At 40.0% G+C, this 18,229-nt stretch overlaps 1 protein-coding gene across 1 annotated transcript in view; it reads left to right on the top strand.

Annotated features, from left to right (window-relative positions):
- Window positions 1-15,804, top strand: part of COMMD10 (COMM domain containing 10) — a 430,106-nt gene extending 414,302 nt beyond the window's left edge. The window contains exon 7 of the mRNA XM_075324990.1: window positions 14,191-15,804. Coding sequence (XP_075181105.1) covers window positions 14,191-14,229 — 39 coding nt within the window. The 3' untranslated portion in view covers window positions 14,230-15,804. The remainder of the gene's footprint in view (window positions 1-14,190) is intronic.
- The last annotated feature ends 2,425 nt before the right edge of the window (window positions 15,805-18,229 follow it).

Here is an 18,229-nt window from a genome sequence, read left to right as displayed (position 1 = left end):
GGATAGTACTTGTGTGAGTGAGCCTTAAAAGTGACAAACAATATGGCTGCACTCACTGGTGTTATTACCGGCCACCATATCTAATTAACTGCTTTTTCCCATCTTCTAAGATGAGCAGATGTGCAAAGTGCTTGTAAAAGAAAATAAAGTAGATTTGTAATTTTGTAGTTAAAATTTGTCCCCATTCGCCCCTAAATTTTTTCTTTTAAAATGTTATTGTTTACTGCTTGTTCCTAAGGGAATACACAGTGCTTACAATCTCTTTGATAGTGAATTTGTAAGCACTGCAGTGAAGATGAACAGGCTCATGCCTGAGCCTGTGGCAATCTTCTGATGGTCAACTTCAGTTTCTCAGTGCTTCTGATGCTGCAGAGACAAAGCTGCCTCCTATAGCAGCATTGGAAGCACGCAGGGCACGTTAGACGTGTAACATTGCCATAGGCCCGAACTGTCAATCAATGAGGAGTGCCTGTACCTCCGGCAATCAAAAAGTTGTGACTCTAAAACTTAAAGCATAAAAATATAACATAAAAAAATTAAAGAGTTTTCCACTACTTGGACAAACCCTTCTCATTCTCCTTTTTCGCCCCCGTAAAAATAAATAAACATACACTACAGTTCAAAAGTTTGGAGTAACCCAAACAATTTTGTCTTTTCCACGAAAAATCATACTTTTATTTATGAAATGAGTTGCATAATGAATAGAAAATATAGTCCAGACATTGACTAGGTTAGAAATAATGATTTTTACTTGAAATAATGATTTTCTCCTTCACACTTTGCTTTCGCCACAGAATGCTCCTTTGCAGAAATTACAGCTTTGCAGACCTTTGGCATTCTAGCTGTTAATTTGCTGAGGTAATCTGGAGATATTTCATCCCATGCTTCCAGAAGACCCTCCCACAAGTTGGATTGGCTTGATGGGCACTTTTTGCGTACTATACGGTCAAGCTCCTCCCACAACAGCTCAATAGGGTTGAGATCTGGTGACTGGGCTGGCCACTCCATTACAGATAGAATACCAGCTGCCTGCTTCTTCCCTAAATAGTTCATGCATAATTTGGAGGTGTGCTTTGGGTCATTGTCCTGTTGTAGGATGAAGTTGGCTCCAATCAAGCGCTGTCCACAGGGTATGGCATGGCATTGCAAAATGGAATGATAGCCTTCCTTATTCAAAATCCCTTTTACCGTGTACAAATCTACCAGCACCAAAGCAACCCCAGACCATCATATTACCTCCACCATGCTTGACAGATGGCGTCAGGCACTCTTCCAGCATCTTTTCAGTTGTTCTGCGTCTCACAAATGTTCTTCTATGTGATCCAAACACCTCAAACTTCGATTCTTCTGTCGATAACACTTTTTTCCAATCTTCCTCTGTCCAATTTCTGTGTTCTTTTGCCCATATTAATCTTTTCCTTTTATTAGTCAGTCTCAGATATGGCTTTTTCTTTGCCACTCTGCCCTGAAGGTCAGCATCCCGGAGTTGCCTCTTCACTGCACATGTTGACACTGGCGTTTTGCGGATACTATTTAATGAAGCTGCCAGTTGAGGACCTGTGAGGCATTGATTTCTCAAACTAGAGACTCTAATGTACTTGTCTTGTTGCTCATTTGTGCAGCGGGGCCTCCCACTTCTCTTTCTACTCTGGTTAGAGTCTGTTTGTGCTTTCCTCTGAAGGGAGTAGTACACACCGTTGTAGGAAATCTTCAGTTTCTTGCCAATTTCTCACATGGAATATCCTTCATTTCTAAGCACAAGAATAGACTGTTGATTTTCACATGAAAGTTCTCTTTTTCTGGCCAATTTGAGAGTTTAATGGAACCAACAAATGTAATGCTCCAGATTCACAAGTAGTTCAAAGGAAGGTCAGTTTTATAGCTTCTTTAATCAGCAAAACTGTTTTCAGCTGTGCTAAAATACTTGTACAAGGGTTTTCAAGGGATTTCTAAACATCCATTAGCCTTCTAACACAGCAAACACAATGTACCATTAGAACACCTGAGTGTTGGTTGTTGGAAATGGGCCTCTATACACCTATGTAGATATTGCATTACAAACCAGATGTTTGAAGCTAGAATAGTCACTTACCACATTAACAATGTATAGAGTGTTTTTCTGTTTATTTTAATGTTGTCGTCATTGAAAAAAAAGTGCTGTCCTTTCAAAAATAAGGAAATATCTAAGTGACCCTAAACTTTTGAACTGTAGTGTATACTCCCCTCCGGTTCGATCACGGTTCTAGCAATGTCTGAAGCCATGTTCCCGGGGCCCACATGACATTGTTATGACACACGGCCCCCACGACCAATCAGCGCCGACTTCCTTCTTCCCGCCTTCAGATATTTGAGCAGGAAGTTAGCACAGCGCTCACATCCTGCTTAAGTGTCCGAAGGCGGGGAGACAAATGCTGATTGGTCGCGAGGCTCGCATGTCATAACAATGTCACATGGGCCCAGGGACTGCGGCTTCAGATATTACAGGAACTGCGGCTGCATCGAAGGTGAGTATAGGCTTATTTAGTTTTACAAAGGCGAACAAGGGGAATGAGAAGGGGTTGTTCAAGTAGTGGACATCCCCTTTAAACTTTAGCCATGTGAGCTAGGTTCTGGTTTACTAAGATATGTCCATCTTTATGAATTCCTCTATAATTAAAAATATTTGCATAAAATAAAAATCTTTCTCTGCTGAGGATCTTCAAGCATCAAATCAATGTATACAAGAGAGAGCAATATTCAGAAAACCCCTATTAGAGAGGTAGCCTTATCATACTTCAAACTGAGGCAAAAGGTTATTCTATTATGTATCTCACTTTTCGACAGATTTAGCCATTGCCTCCCAAGCAACTAACACTTGGGAAAAAAAGAAAAAAAAAAAAGAGAAAAATATCTCTCCTAAAATAAAACTAAAGAAAAATAAGGTATAATTAAGTTTGAACATATCACATATGACATAATATAATCTTTTATTAAAGATTCTTAATGTTCATGAGACAGTAAAAAAAGGTAACAAATAAATAGATCAGGAGAGTAGTAAGCAACAAAAGTTTTTTTACTGACCTTTATGCACCAAATTCATAAAAAATATGCATGTGCTCATGAATTCTATGGAAATAAGAAGTGCTCTTTATTTTTTTCTTTAACCCGCTTTTGTAAATTTTGTTTGCAAAAAAAATATGTTCCTTTTAAAATGCCGTAAAGTTTGTGCCAAAATATCTTGGGTGCATAAAATCATTCCAGGAGGGGACTGGAGTACACTTATACCAAAAGTTTGTGACTTTTTAATTAATTGCAATTGATGAATCTGTTGAAAACGTCTGGAAACCTTAAAATTAGCTCACAATGGTGAATACATATGAAATGTCTAGAAAAAAAAGGTGTAAATTAAAAGAAGAATTAGTAACAAATGAATAACAGGCTGAAAACACCAAAAACTAGACAAGAAAACCTGCAAATGCAATTATAAATTGGGCCTGAGGTGTTATAAAATAAGGTAAAATAATTAGAAAAAGTGAGAAAATTGGGAATAAACATGATTTATAGAACCATTTTAAAAGAAGCAAAAACCTTTGAAATATAAACCAATAAAAAACATTCTCTGGATTAAAGTATATTGAAATATAATATATAAAGTATATTAAAAAGGGAACAGAAAAAATTGTTGAGAAATAAACATCTAAAGGATTTCTAACAAAAAATGTGGATAATTATAGAAATATGTGGGAAGAGAATCTATGGGGACATACAGGATCATGTATAATCATCAGTACTTCAGTGTCAGTGATTACTCCACTGGTTAATTTTGACAGTGCTAAGCATAAATGAGTACACCCTAACAGAGTTGTCAGAAAACCTTTAGTCTCCTTTTAGAATTAGCATTTCATTTTCTCTGGGTTACTATAGTGTACTGTAAAGGCCCTGTCACACACTGTACTCTCACAGAAGTGACCATTAACTGTAAACCAGATTTGTCATTTTGCACCGAAAAAAGTACCTTGTTTTTCGGACTCTAAGGCTGCTTTCACACCTCCGGTTTTAGCAGAGTCGGCCAATCCGGCTCTAAAACCTATGCAACGAATGCGGCGACCAAACCGCATCTTTTGCATAAGTTTTTTATATGCGGCCCGTCCGTTGTTTGCCGCTTGCGGCAGGCTACTGAGCATGCGTAGTGAAAAAAATGCATGCGGCGTCCATAAGCATGCATTGCAAATCGCGCCGCATCGGCCGGATGCGGCGCTATGCGTTTTTTTTTGCCGGACAAAAAAACGTGCCAGGCAACGTTCCATCCGGCCGCCGCATCGGCTAAATCTGCCGCATGCGGCAAAAAACGGATGGAACGCAAGCCCATGCGGCACATTACGGCACTGATGTAAGTCTATGCAAAAAAAACGCAACCGGCAGCAAAAAAAAAACTGTTGCGTTTTTTCTGCAAAGCGCTGGATTGTGCCTCACAGGAAAAAACGGATGTGTGAAAGCAGCCTAAGACGCACTTTTTTTCATCCAAATATGGGAGGAACGTGTGGGGTGAATCTTATAGTCTGAGGCAGCGGCTGTGGAGTGGGAGGCAGCGGCTGTGGAGTGGGATCACAGGAGGCAGGGAGGGTCTAGGAGGCTGGTAGCTGGAGAAACCACGTGTGCCCGCTGTTTAAAGTAAACGAATATTCATTAGCTGCTCCCCGCCCACCTCTCTCCGCTCTCTTCAGTCAGTGACTAGAAACTGGTGTGAGGAGCAGCAAATCAATACTTGTCTAATTTAATCAGCGGACACACGTGGGTGCTCCAGCCGCCGGCTTCCTGCAGCAGCTGGGGAGACTGTGTGTCCGCTGTTTAAGAAGGAGGAAGGAGCAGGGTGTCGCTGCAGTCATGTCTGGCCCAGAGGAAGTGCAGATCACTGCAGTATCTGGGCAAGAGCACGGCATACCATCACAGCACAGCACACCGCAGTCTCTGTGCTGAGTGCTCACATTGCTTTGTTTGGTCCTGCCTCTGCACTAGAAACAAAGTCTCCTGTAACAGCAGGACCTGCAGTGATGTAATGAAGAGGGGTGGGCCAGAGCAGCACAGAACAGCACAGTGCCCCACTTTTCCACTACATCACTGCAGGTCCTCGAGATATGGGAGACTTTGTTTCTAGTGCAGAGGCAGGACCAAACTGAAAGCGAGGTGAGCATGCATCACATCTGTAAAATTAAGGCAATAAATATAGTATATAAAGGCATTACTGTACACCTGGATGGGGTTTGATCATATATATATATATATATATATATATATATATATATATATATATATATATATATATATATACACATACATACATACATACATACATACATACATACATACATACATACATACATACATACACACACATATACATACATATACACACACACACACACTCACGGTTGGAGGATCACACATATAAGGATGGGGAAGAACATACATATTCCACGATAGGGGCCATATATACCTGGAAGGGGCCCAGAATGGGGGATATGAGTACAGAATTTGGGGATATTATTACCTCCATACTTGTGTCAGCAGCAGACCCAGCCTCCACATAAGTGTGTCATGACCAAATTTTTTTACTTCAATTTTTTTTTCTATTTTTTTCTTCCTCTAAAACAAGGGTGCGTCTTATAGTCCAAAAAAATACGCTAGTTTTCCTGCCAAATTAATTTAAGACGACGTTGCAGACATGAGTACACCCAAATGAAACATTAAGGAGCAAAGCTAAAGTTTGAACTATCAAATTCTAATAGGAAATCAAAAGTAAGTCTCATTATTCAGTAAACAGGTGTTCAGCAGACAATTGACTTCACATTACTTAACAAAGAAAATTCCTTCCTATTTCATGTTGTCAGCAATGGCACCACATGGAAGAGAAGTGTCACATGACCACATTTCGAGGCTTTATTTAGCTGTCAGAACACTGTAGCAAAAATGAAATACAAAAATATATCTAAGATGGAACTGCAACTATCTCACAGAACTGTTCATGCTGAAAGCAGTTAACACGTAAACAAAAGTGTCTTCTGATGAGAAGAGTTGAAGAAAATTGACATGCAAGTTCACTGCAGTTAGTTAAAAAAGAAAAAAAGTAGAAAGCCAATCAGGGACGAGTGTTTCCTTTGACACAATATGGCATAAACTGCAGAGGAATGGCATGCAAGGGTGTCGTACACCAATGAAAATTCTCTTAAACCCAATGCATAAAAGAACCTGCCTTCAAATTCCTGCTGAAACGTATAAAGACTACTGGGAATCTATATAAATACACTACATGTCAAGGTGTACCTAAATATGGATGATTGTAAAAAAGTCTAATTAAATATATTTCTAAAGGTGCTATAGTCATGAATTTGTCATCAGATATTGGTAACAACCCATCCATTCCACATAGGCAATGAATTCAAACCATAGTTAGCCATAAATTATCAGTACTAATGAGAAAAGTATTGAACACGCTTTCTGAAATGTAATTCATGTTTCATAGAAAAGCCTTTGTTGGTGATGACAGCTTCAAGGTAACAAACACAATTATATAGTGGGCACCACAAAAATAAAAAATAACAAATGAGCTGGAAGTGCTAACAAAAAACTATGTAAAAATTGTATGAGGAATAGAGAAGGAAATGCTGTACAGTAAAAAAAAAAAAAAAAAAAAAGTGAACCCCCAAATATGTGTGCACTCCTGTATAGGGAAACTAGTTGCATGCACTGCTCACGTGTGATTTTGGTCCATTCTTCCATTCTTCAGATCCTGCAGGTTCCAAAGGCTCCTTCAATAAACTCTGAGCTTTAGTCCTTCCATAAATTTTCTTTTGGATTCAGGTCAGGTAATTGGCTGGGCCATTCTAGAAGCTTTATCTGTCCTTGAAACCAATTGAGAGTTTTATATTTTGTGTGTTTGAGATCATTGTCTTGCTGAAATGTCCACCCTCATTTCAGCTTCATCATTTTGGTAGATGGCAACAGATTTTTATCAAGAATTTCTCTGTAGATTTTTCCATTTATCCTTCCTTCAATCATATGAAGTTAGCACTGATGGGAGTTGAAAACAGCCCCACACCAAGATGCTCCCACCTCCAGACGTCACTGTTGGTATGGCGTTTTGGGGTGATATGCATGTGCCTTTTTGCCTCTAAATATGGTGTATATTATTGCATTCAAAGAGTTCAATTTTAGTCTAATTTGATCAGACTACAGTTATGGCCAAAAGTGTTGGCACCCTTGAAATTTTTCTAGAAAATGAATTTATCCAAGAAAATTATTGCAATTACACACATTTTGTCATGCATGTTTATTTCCTGAAAAAAAAGGCAAATTGGACATAAAAGTGCCAAAACTTTCAGCAATGTTTTTGAGCAAACTTTTAAACATGCTTGAACATGCTTTTTGTTCAGCAATGAAGTCTTGCATGGTGAGCTTGCACACAGGAGGTTGAGTGTATTGATTGTTTTCTTTAAAACAATTATACCTTCCGATTTCTGATCTTTATGTAGCTTTCCCAAGAAGTCTAGGCTCTTGGACAACTCTTCTGATAATTCTTTTCACTCCTTTGTCTGGAAACTTGCAGGGAACCACCTGGTCGTGGCCGGTTTGTGGTGAAATTGTGTTCTTTCCACTTCCGGATCATGGCCCTAACAGGGCTGAGTGGAACCTTCAGTAGTTTAGAAATTCTTCTGTAACCTGTAGGCCCAACAGTATGTTTTGCAACAGTAAGGTTGCGAAGGTCTTGAGACAGCTGACTGGTTTTACCTATCATGAGATGTTTGTTTCTTGTATGGCACCGTCGTAATGAATCACCTTTTTATAGGCCATCAGTGGAACCAACTGATATTATTTTTCACTAAATGGCAGGAATGCTTTCTATTTACTAATTTCAGCTGGTGTCATGACTTTCCATGGCTTTTTCCACCTTTCATTCTTCATGTGTTCAATACTTTTTTCCTCTGCCATTTCTCATTTTTACATATACTTAATTTATGGACTGCTATGGTTTGATTTTGTTTTGCCTGTGTGGATTGGATGGGTTGTTACTGATATTCGGTGAGAAATTCATGTCAATAGCACCTTTAGAAATGTATTTACTTAAAAAACTGGTGACGTGTTCAATACTTACCCCCTCTATGCCTTATCTTTCCATGTGCCAAACCAGGCCTCATCTGTATGGGGGCAGTGCTAGTGTTGTGGAGATATATTTCATTAATGGTATTATGAATTCATATACGTGCTACTCTATATTAAACAAAAAAGATGCTACCATCACTCTGTGCCCTTGGTAAATGTAAACTTTTCCAACATGACAGTGAACCAAAACACACATTTAAGGTCATTGTTGTCTTTTTGAAGAAAAAAAAGTGATTCAGTGGCCAACTATGTCTCCTGATCTGAACCCAGTCGAACACCTATGTAGAGTACTGAACACCTCATTTGCAGATGACATTCATTACTTGGGAATGCAGCAAATGGTAGAAGATATAAAGGTGTCGATTAGAGATTAGCAGATCAATATGAGAATCGAGTCCCAGTCAAATTTCCTGACATTGACTCTTTCACGAGAATATTAATACTTTGAGATTTGATTTGACAAAAAAAATTATTGCCCTTTCATCATTGAATGGGCTAAAGCAAGCCCAAAGTGCTCTGTAGCTATGACAGCTGTTAGAATATGATACCTTGTATATTGGTGATCAGTCACAGATCAGCATATCCAGCAGGACACAGGACATTCAATCAGTATGGCCCAGTTGGTTTTGCATCTCCTCCAGATCCCACTGATAAGTGGAAAAATTGTCATATTGAACATCATGACATTACATTAATGCTGACAATTAGGATTGGCTAATCTTTCTGTTTCCTCTCCACTCCTCTCCTCTTTCCTTAATTGAAACATTTTTTTATCGCAAATTGAATTTTAAAATTTCGAAAGATTCACTCATCGCTAATGCACTAGATTTCCATTCCTAGGACCCGCATGCCCATATATGTAGTTTTGGAAGGGCATGTGAGGGGGGGGGGGGAGGGGTCTTACCAACAGATGCCTTTTAATAAAACAAAGGAGCGCATGTGAAGGGTCTGGGAGATAGCGGTGAGGAACGGTATTGAAAACTGCTCACCTGATGTGGTTGTGCATCCCTTGCACAACCACGGTGTAGGACGAGAGTACGATGTTAGTACGCTGCCAGGATGTTAGCCCGTGATGTCCATCCAGGGGAACGAATCCCTTGGAAGCCGGTCATGTGACAGGTCACTGTTGATAGTGGGCATCACTGGTAAACTGGTAATTGTTGTGAACTGACCTCCGTGCCAAGCGGCTCTTGCCGTGAACCCACAAAGGGGAAAAATCAGCAGAATTGGATAAAAGCATGGTCTGATAGAGCGCTAAGGAGGCCACAATATTATATTAGTTTTGTAGAATTTATTGCATTCTATCAGCCACAACGTGTTTCGATATACACAATATCTTCATCAGGTGGATATAGAATGAAGTGTGGGGAGTATTATTTAAAGGGGCCAGTGTGATTCCATTGGCCAACAACAAATTAATTAAAATGTTAACCCTTAATGCAGCACACCATCCCCTTAACAATCAATGATTAAAAAATTTTATACAAGTTTTTATGTTTTTTTACATTTAAATCACATTTATAAAAATGAATAATATATTTAAAATCAGCAATAATGATAATATAAACATACACTAGACTCCTAAAATCAAACACATAAAAAGTTAGAATCATGAGAACTTTAAATAGTGGATATGGGTATGCATATACAAGTATATACCCATGTAGGTAAAACAAGGATTTAATAGAATTAAGGGAGGGGGAATCTTTATTTTGAAGAATGTGGTGACTATCCATTGATTTACAACAGCTAAATGCATTTGCCAGCACAATATGTGCTATAACTCCCTTTGCAAGAACCCGATCCATGGATTTAGTTAAATCAATGTTTGGCTACATTTTCAATAGTCAAATTAAGACCTTTGGGATGTAATAACTCTCTCATTTAATCAAACCGGTCGGACCCAGAGTTGTCTATGTGGTCAATAATTAATAGTCTCAATTGTTTGGGGTCCTTCTGATGTGCAGTATAAAATGTCGAGATAGACTATGTTGTTGAAAGCCATTTTTAATGTTAGACCTATGTTTATTCAACCTGGCGTGCATTGTTTGCACTGTGCGGCCCACATATTGTAGACCGCACGTGCACTCAAGCAGGTAGATAACATAGGTGCTCTGACAATCTAAAAAGCAATAAATTCTACAAAACTAATATAATATTGTGGCCTCCTTAGTGCTCTATCAGACCCTGCTTTTATCCAATTCTGCTCATCACATCACAGTGAGAAGCACAGAGAGCCAAGTCAGCTCTGCTACATCACTCTGTACAGAGCGAGATGCAGGCTGACAGTGAAGGTATAACTTGTGCAGTCTCGCATTTAATCACTCCGCACGGTCTGACAATCTCCGTACAGGAGCACATCAACTGCATGGAAATACATGTAGCTGACCACTCCTGTGGGGAGATTGTGCGCTGTGATGCGACACTCGCACAGTGACAATGAAAGTTCAGTTACCAGGACCTGTGATGACGTCATAGTCATGTGACTAGTCTGTATGCCAATCAACATTCACCCCAGATGGTCACTTGCTATGATGTCATTGAAGGTCCTGTAAGTCACTGCTGGTTACTGGCGGCACAGCAATGATCGGACTCAGAAGCAAGAGCGGCAGGGAGTCTGCAGGACGTGTCACGGGACCTGTAAGTATAATGACAATGTTTTTTAATAATGTGCTTTTTTTTTTTCTTTTTTACATCCCCTGGACCTGATCTGTAACACAAGCTTCCCAGGTGTCTCGTGGTCGGGATAGTGTACACGATCACTATGTGATCAGTACGATCCCTGATCTATTCAGATCGAGATCGCCCATCACTACTCCTGAGCAGCTCATAGCTCTGAAGTGTTCTCACTTTCATGTTGCATGGGGGGTGGGTGCTCCTCCTTTAATGACAGTTTTGGTGAGTAGTTTAATCCTGCTACAACCCATTAATGGTCTTTTAGTGGTCGTTCTGAAGTCTACACTGTTATCACCATATTTATGTATAGTGATAACCGTGCACTTGATTAAGAAAACAGCTCAGAAGAGTTAGTACCCTGGTTAGGAGAACTGCTCTGGAAACTGTCCCTTCTGGTTACCAGAGAATTGTGATTATGGACTACTGATAAGAGCCCTGTTAGGAGTTGAGGGGGAAGGAAGTGAGCAGATAACTGTGCTATTTAAATCAATGGACTGGAGAGAGGTGGCTTGAATCTTAGGAGTTAACTCCTCTCCTGGAATGTAACTATTGCGCATACTCAGTCAGGCTCTGGTGACCAAGCTCCTTAGAAACAAACTGTACACTATGAAAGATAAAAAAAAAAGCACTCATTGCAGGAGTTTCATGCTGTCTAACTAACCAAAACAATTTAATAACTTGAGATTACCCATTTAAACATTCTGTATCAAGAATGATTAACACAATAAAACCTGCATTTTTAGAAATCCTGTATACACATTGCTAAAAATATCCACAGTGTAAATTGTCAAGAATTGCAGGTTTCAATATCCACAGAATGCCAATTTATGTTGGTGAGAATTTCATATCACTGTGGGTGGTTCGCAGTAAATTTGTGCTTTAGAAACATAGCCTTAGGCCACATGACGTATTTCTGGATCAATAAACTTCTGGGCCATAAATAGCTGTAATAGGATACTTATAGGCTTACATTGGACTCCTACTGTATCTCTGTATGCCTTTGATTTCATACTAAGGCTTATATAGGTTTTTTGAATGATTTAGTAAAAAATTGTGGCATGCTTCTATGGAGGGAAATCCTGTAATGTGCAGCCCAGGGTCCATCATATGGCAGTACACAGAATATGGATCCATAGAAGCTGTAAGGCTGCATGCCCACTATTAGGGTTCACAACGTTTTGGTCTCTGTATGTTTTGGCTGCATCCAAATGTTGCGTTGTACAGTACAAGCACAGTGGATGGGATTACTAGAAATCCCGTGCTCACTGACCTGAGTTGCGGCTTCCTGAGCCGCAGCAAATCAATTCTTTGCTGCGGAGACGCAAGTGATCTCTGCAGGGAGAACACAGTAAGAAAAAGCCACTGCTCGAGCCCGGATCATGGGCACGAGCAGCTACGGTCTTCTGCGGAGGAGACTCGTGGCCCTGCAGATCAGGACCTGCTGTGTCCAGGACACAGTGGGTCCTGATCGTGTGCACATGCCCTAGGTGCATAAGGCCTAAAGGGGGCTTTACATGCAACGACATCGCTAACGAGATGTCGCCGGGGTCACGGAATTTGTGACGCACAAACGACCGCTAACTATCAAAATTACTCACCTAATCGTTTATCGTTGACACGTCGTTCTAATCCCAAATATCGTTGTTGTTGCAGGACGCAGGTTGTTCGTCGTTCCTGCAGCAGCACACATTGCTATGTGTGACATCGCAGGAATGAGGAACATCATCGTACCTGCAGCTGCCGGCAATGAGGAAGGAAGAAGGTGGGCGGGATGTTCCGGCAGCTCATCTACGCCTCTCCGCTTCTATTGGGCGGCCACTTAGTGACGTTGCTGTGACACCGAACGAACCTCCCCCTTAAAGGAGATATTGTTTGGCGGCCACAGCTACGTCAGTGAAGAGGTAATTGCGTGTGACGCTGCCGTAACGATATTGTTTGCTACGGCAGCGATCACCCCGTGACGCGTCACCGACGTGGGTGGGTGCTATTGCTCACGACATCGCTAGCGATGTCGCAGCGTGTAAAGCCCACTTAAGTTTATGTTCACACCTTGTTTTGGCCACACGTCAGTGGCTCTGTAAAGCTGGGTTTACACGCTGCAACATCGCAAAGGACATCGCTGTAACGTCACCGGTTTGGTGACGCAATAGCGATCTCCATAAGTCTCTGCTAAGTCTCTGGTGAGCGTTCAACCCGGCAAACCTGGCCAACAACTTACCAGCGATCCTGACCTGCAGAGCGACCTAGCTGGTTGTTGGGGACGTTGATAAGCAGCCTTTTGAAAGGGAAGTTGCTAACAAAGTTGCTGAAAAGGATTCACACACTGAAACTTCATGCTGCACAGCGGGAAACAAAGGACCTAGGAATGGTCCTGAACGACTTGTAGTGATCAGCAACTTCCAGCAACTTCACAGCAGGGGCCAGGTCGCTGATAGGTTTCACACACTGCAACATCGCAAACAACATCGCTATTGCGTCACAAAACCGGTGACGTTACAGCGATGTCGTTTGAGATGTTGCAGTGTGTAAACCCAGCTTTAAGGGTTTTTGTCTGAAGTCCTGAAAAACAGGATTCAGGTCATTGCCTTTAATGAAGCTGATGTAGTTACTTTGTGCTCTGTCTGAGCTCATTTTCGGCAATATCATCCTTTTTCAAATGTAGTCGAACACTTGTTATGCCCACCTGAAAAAGGTGGATACTGGCGAAAATGAGGTCAGACAGCACAATATGACTCAATCTTCCTTATTAAAGCCAATAGCCTCATCAACAGATTTACCTGAATCACATTTATCAGGACTATAGATGGAAGCCCTGACGGAGCCACTGACGTGTGGCAAAAACATGACGTGAACCCGACCTTCTACTGTACAAAACCCAATGTGTTCCATGGTCAGTATTTATCCTGCAGTGGAATATTAAGCCTTTCAGTGTATTTAACCAACATGTATTGCGTTAGATTGTAAATTTACTGACCATGTAACAGGTATACAAAGCATGAATGTCTGTACGGAGTTCGCTCGGAGACTGTGAGTTTAATTTCTAACTTCAGAAGAGACTTAATTTACCTCGCTGTGCACAGAAGATTAAGCACAATCAGAGATGATTTTTTTTCCTCGGCGGCTCAGCCTCCACTATAGCGCCAAATGAGAAATCGTAATTTGCCATTATAAAAACCAGGTGTTCAGTTCTCTGAAATCTCACATATTCATTTACGCTTTCAGATGAAATGGCTTTTTATGAAATAGATATTGTAAGATTCTGCTCCATTTTTTTAATAACTTTACGCAAATACGCTTAATATGCAAAGCTCCAACGCTGCCCGATGTTATGTGTGTGTAAATAATCTTTCTATATGAAATCTCTTCTCTTTTTAATAGCTCGAGACTATCCAAGCACAGCTGGATTCCCTTACGTGATGTCTTGAAGATGGGTTCCTCCACTGCACTCCTGCCACCTCATTATTTTGTATAGAAGATAGATTGCCAAGCTGTGTTTGTTAAAGGAATCAATGGGCTGCTTCCTGTAAAATTATATGGCTTATCTCCTCTTAGAGTAGCAACATTAGCCGAGGGAGATCATTGTGAAGAACGCAGAGAGTCTAATTGACTTTCGGGTTGGATTCTGTGAATACTGGGTACATTATACGTGATTGTAATAGCACAGAAGAAAGTAATGATCATTCTATTACCATTCTGTGCTATACCGGTCTGCCATGCCCTAATATACTGTGAGCATTATCCAAAGCAGAATGAACCAAGGGTGGTCTCTGAGGTTTACACGATATCTTGAAGACCTTTCTTGATGCGCATATGCTCGCCATCACTTTATAGGTAACAATTGATTATTGTACCAATATCAATAATGAAAAAGATTTTTCTAAAGCCGGACCCTCTGAATGAAAAACTGCAAAGTTTCCACATTTTAACAACAATCTTCATGTTAAAGGAAATCTGTCAGCAGGTTTTTGCTATGGAATCTGAGAGCCGTGTGATATTGTGCTGGGAGCCTGATTCCAGTATTGTGTCACTTACTGAACTGCTTGTTTCAATTTTTCTAGAATCCTTGTCTTCTCTGTTGAAGATGTAGCAGTGGTCAGATTGCTGATCTTTGTATAACCACACCCACACCACTGATTGGCAACTTACTCTGTGCATTGGGAGCAAGCTGCTAATCAGTGGTGGAGGCAGAGTTAGACAGATTAGCTGGTCTAGCATCCTTTACTGATAATCTCCTGCTGATAAAACACTGTATAGAAACTAAGGCGCACAACCTAATAAGGAATACATCCCTAGAATCAGGGTTTCAATGTCTACTTTATGCTACTCTCAGATTAAATAATTGGAGTTTGCCAGCAGGGATTTGCAACATAATCTGAGGGCAGCATGAGGTAGGGGCTGAGGCACTGATTTCAGGGATGTGACTTATTAGGCTGTGTGCTGTTGTTTCAATATAGTGTTTTATCAGCAGGAGATCATCATTGCTGGACTAGCTGTCCCTCAACTTCCTTGTCCAATCACACCCCCATCACTGATTAGCAGTTTACAGGCAACATACAATGTACGTAGAAAGCTGCTAATCAGTGGTGGAGGTGGGATTAGCTCTCTGAAGACTGCTACATCCACAGCAGAGAAAACTCTGTATCACAACTTCTGCACCCTTTAAACTAAGTGATACATCGCTGGAATCCGTGTCTCTTTTCGTACATTATGCTGTTCTCAGATGAGGTAACAAAAACCCTGGTGACAGAAGAGAGGTACAATTGGAGTCTATACCAGATAAAGATCCATAGCACATGGCTATTACTATCTAGGCTAATCTTTTTTAAGCAAAGCTTCATTGTTGTCTAATATAAACTTATGCAGCTTCACATTTCTACTACTACTATACCTTTTCTGCTTACTGTCAGTGAATGGAAAGATTGTTTTCATAAACTGTCTACACAACTTGGAACCAACATGCAAATATTGTTAATAAAGAAACCATAGATTCCCCATATATATGATTTAATGATAACATGAATGTGTCTGTTTTAGTCTTCATCTGCTCACATGAGGAAACTATGGTAGATATGATTATCAACTAAGCAGATTTTAACAGATTAACTTAGTTACAATTAAAGGGGTATTCCCATCTCCAAGATCCTATCCACTATGTAGTGGGTGTTATAATAATATTAGCAAATACCTCCAAATAGAAATCTGCTATAGTGCTTCTGATATAGCCATGTCTCTTACCTCATGTGCAGGACATTGCAGGACCTTAGCTATCCATGGTTACGACCATCAGCAATTAATTAAATGTTACTATATGAGTCGACGTAACCATGGATACTAAAGCTACAATGCCCTGCACATGAGGTAAGAGACATAGCTATATCAGGAGAACTATACTACATTTCTAATTGGAGATATTTGCTAAGATTATTATTATTATTATTACTCCTACTACATATTGGAATAGGACCTTGGAGATGGGATTACCCCTATAAATGCAAGGCTGAATTTAAACAATCATGTTTCACTGTCCTTATATGACCCACAATGCTCAGGGTTTGCTGACTTCTCCTAACAGCCTCATATTTACCGATGAAGCTCATACCGTACGTAGTTCAGGAGACCTCGCAATCGGTCCGGGGATTGTAGTCTGTACAAATGAAACATGGACATCTGAGTGCGACCTAGCAAGATATTGTCATGCATTGTAACCATTGCTCGAAAGCAGGATACATTTCCGTCATCTGAATGTACACAAGCAGAGTTGTCTTCCGTGCTGTAAGCAGAGATCTTTAGAATAGTGCAGAACTACAACACAAAGCAATTTTTATTATACAAACTAAAACTGTATGTTCCTAAGACTGGAAACTGATATTTTGGGGAAAGGACTTTCTTTTTATACCCTAAATTAAATTGAAAAAGTGTCTATTGGAAGGATGATCCTTTCAAAGAAAACACGCAGACACACAATCTCAGGATTAAGAGGTGATCTTGAGAAGTAGTAGATATTTCACTGGACATTCTAAGTAAATGTTTGTGTGATGGCCGGAGAACTGTCAGCAGGGTTTCACCCAATATATAGTCACATGGAGTTCTTACAAAGACAAGTCCAGCAATCTCTTTACATGGCTATTCCAGTTATTGTTTTTGATAAATCATCGTTTGAATAGACAGGCAATTGAGGCCGAAGTGCTTTTGACTCATGGAAGCACTTCTCAAGCCTCTGCTTACCGCAGCTCTTATCTCCCTCCTCCCCCCCCAGCGCTGCTTTCACCTACTTGTCTGACGGCCTCTATGCTGTGTGGCTTCAAACAAAGGAGCTGTCATGCTAGGGATCGGCACTGGGTGGGAAAGAAGACCGGAGAAACGGAGGCTTGAGAAGACTTTCCACACTCCTCGACACCAGTTCAGCCTCACTCGTTTGCCTATTCACTTACTGATTTCTCATCAATACAGGACAGATTTGCCTATGTAACGGTATTGGTGGACTTGTTCTTGAAAGAGCTACATGTTCTTATACGTAGTTTTGGGGAGTAAAATCCTGATGACAAATTCAGTTCAATCATTTATTGACTTTTCTGTTTTGGAGAAATCGTTAACTTGTTGCTTTGTCGTTATAAACCTCAATTAATTACATTATGCAGAACATTAGTATCACATTTACTGTATAAACTGCGATTTGTCAGACTGCAAAAAAATTTTTTTTTTCTTCCTAAGTAACATTACACCAATTAGAACTGTAATCCAATGCTTTGTGTTTGTTCTACATATACACTTTGACCGTTTTCTGTGAGTTAACTCTTTATACATGACAGTTATGATGAAACCTACAGCCCATAGCATGTCCTTGTTCTTATAACTGTTGCTGGATTTACAGAACATTACTTTGTAACTCATTTGTTATTGTTCACATACAAACCATAAAATGTTGATATGGCATCTCCAATGATCTTCCCTTAGGGCTCGTGTTGCAAAATAAAATGACAATTTTGAATAATAGAAAATCTTAGCTGAGCGTGAATGTTCTTGTAGTGTTTATCTGTCCTTTTTATGCTTTATGGGTACAAATCAACAGTCAAGCATCGATGCCTCACTATATACTAAAAGCCCTCTGAGTAATAGCGACATTAATAAATGGATATTCAAATTGGTGGTCACAGTGATATGATTTTTTGTTGTTTTTTTTTTGCTGAAAGGTTAAATGGTAATTTGCTATTTCAGGACCAGAAGTATGAAGAAATTAATATTAATATAAAAAAGTGTGTGTAAATCTGTGTGTGTGTGTGTGTATTCAATTCATTATATATGGTCTAAACTGTTGGCACCCTTGAAATTGTTCCAGAAAACGAAGCATTTCTCCCCGAATATTAATACAATTACACATTTTTTGTTATTCACATATTCACTTCCCTTGTGCACATTT

Source organism: Anomaloglossus baeobatrachus, chromosome 1 (genome assembly GCF_048569485.1).
Source record: "Anomaloglossus baeobatrachus isolate aAnoBae1 chromosome 1, aAnoBae1.hap1, whole genome shotgun sequence".
Lineage (NCBI taxonomy): Eukaryota > Metazoa > Chordata > Amphibia > Anura > Aromobatidae > Anomaloglossus > Anomaloglossus baeobatrachus.
Note: the sequence above shows the minus strand (reverse complement) of the source record. Positions and strands in the feature narration are given on the sequence as shown.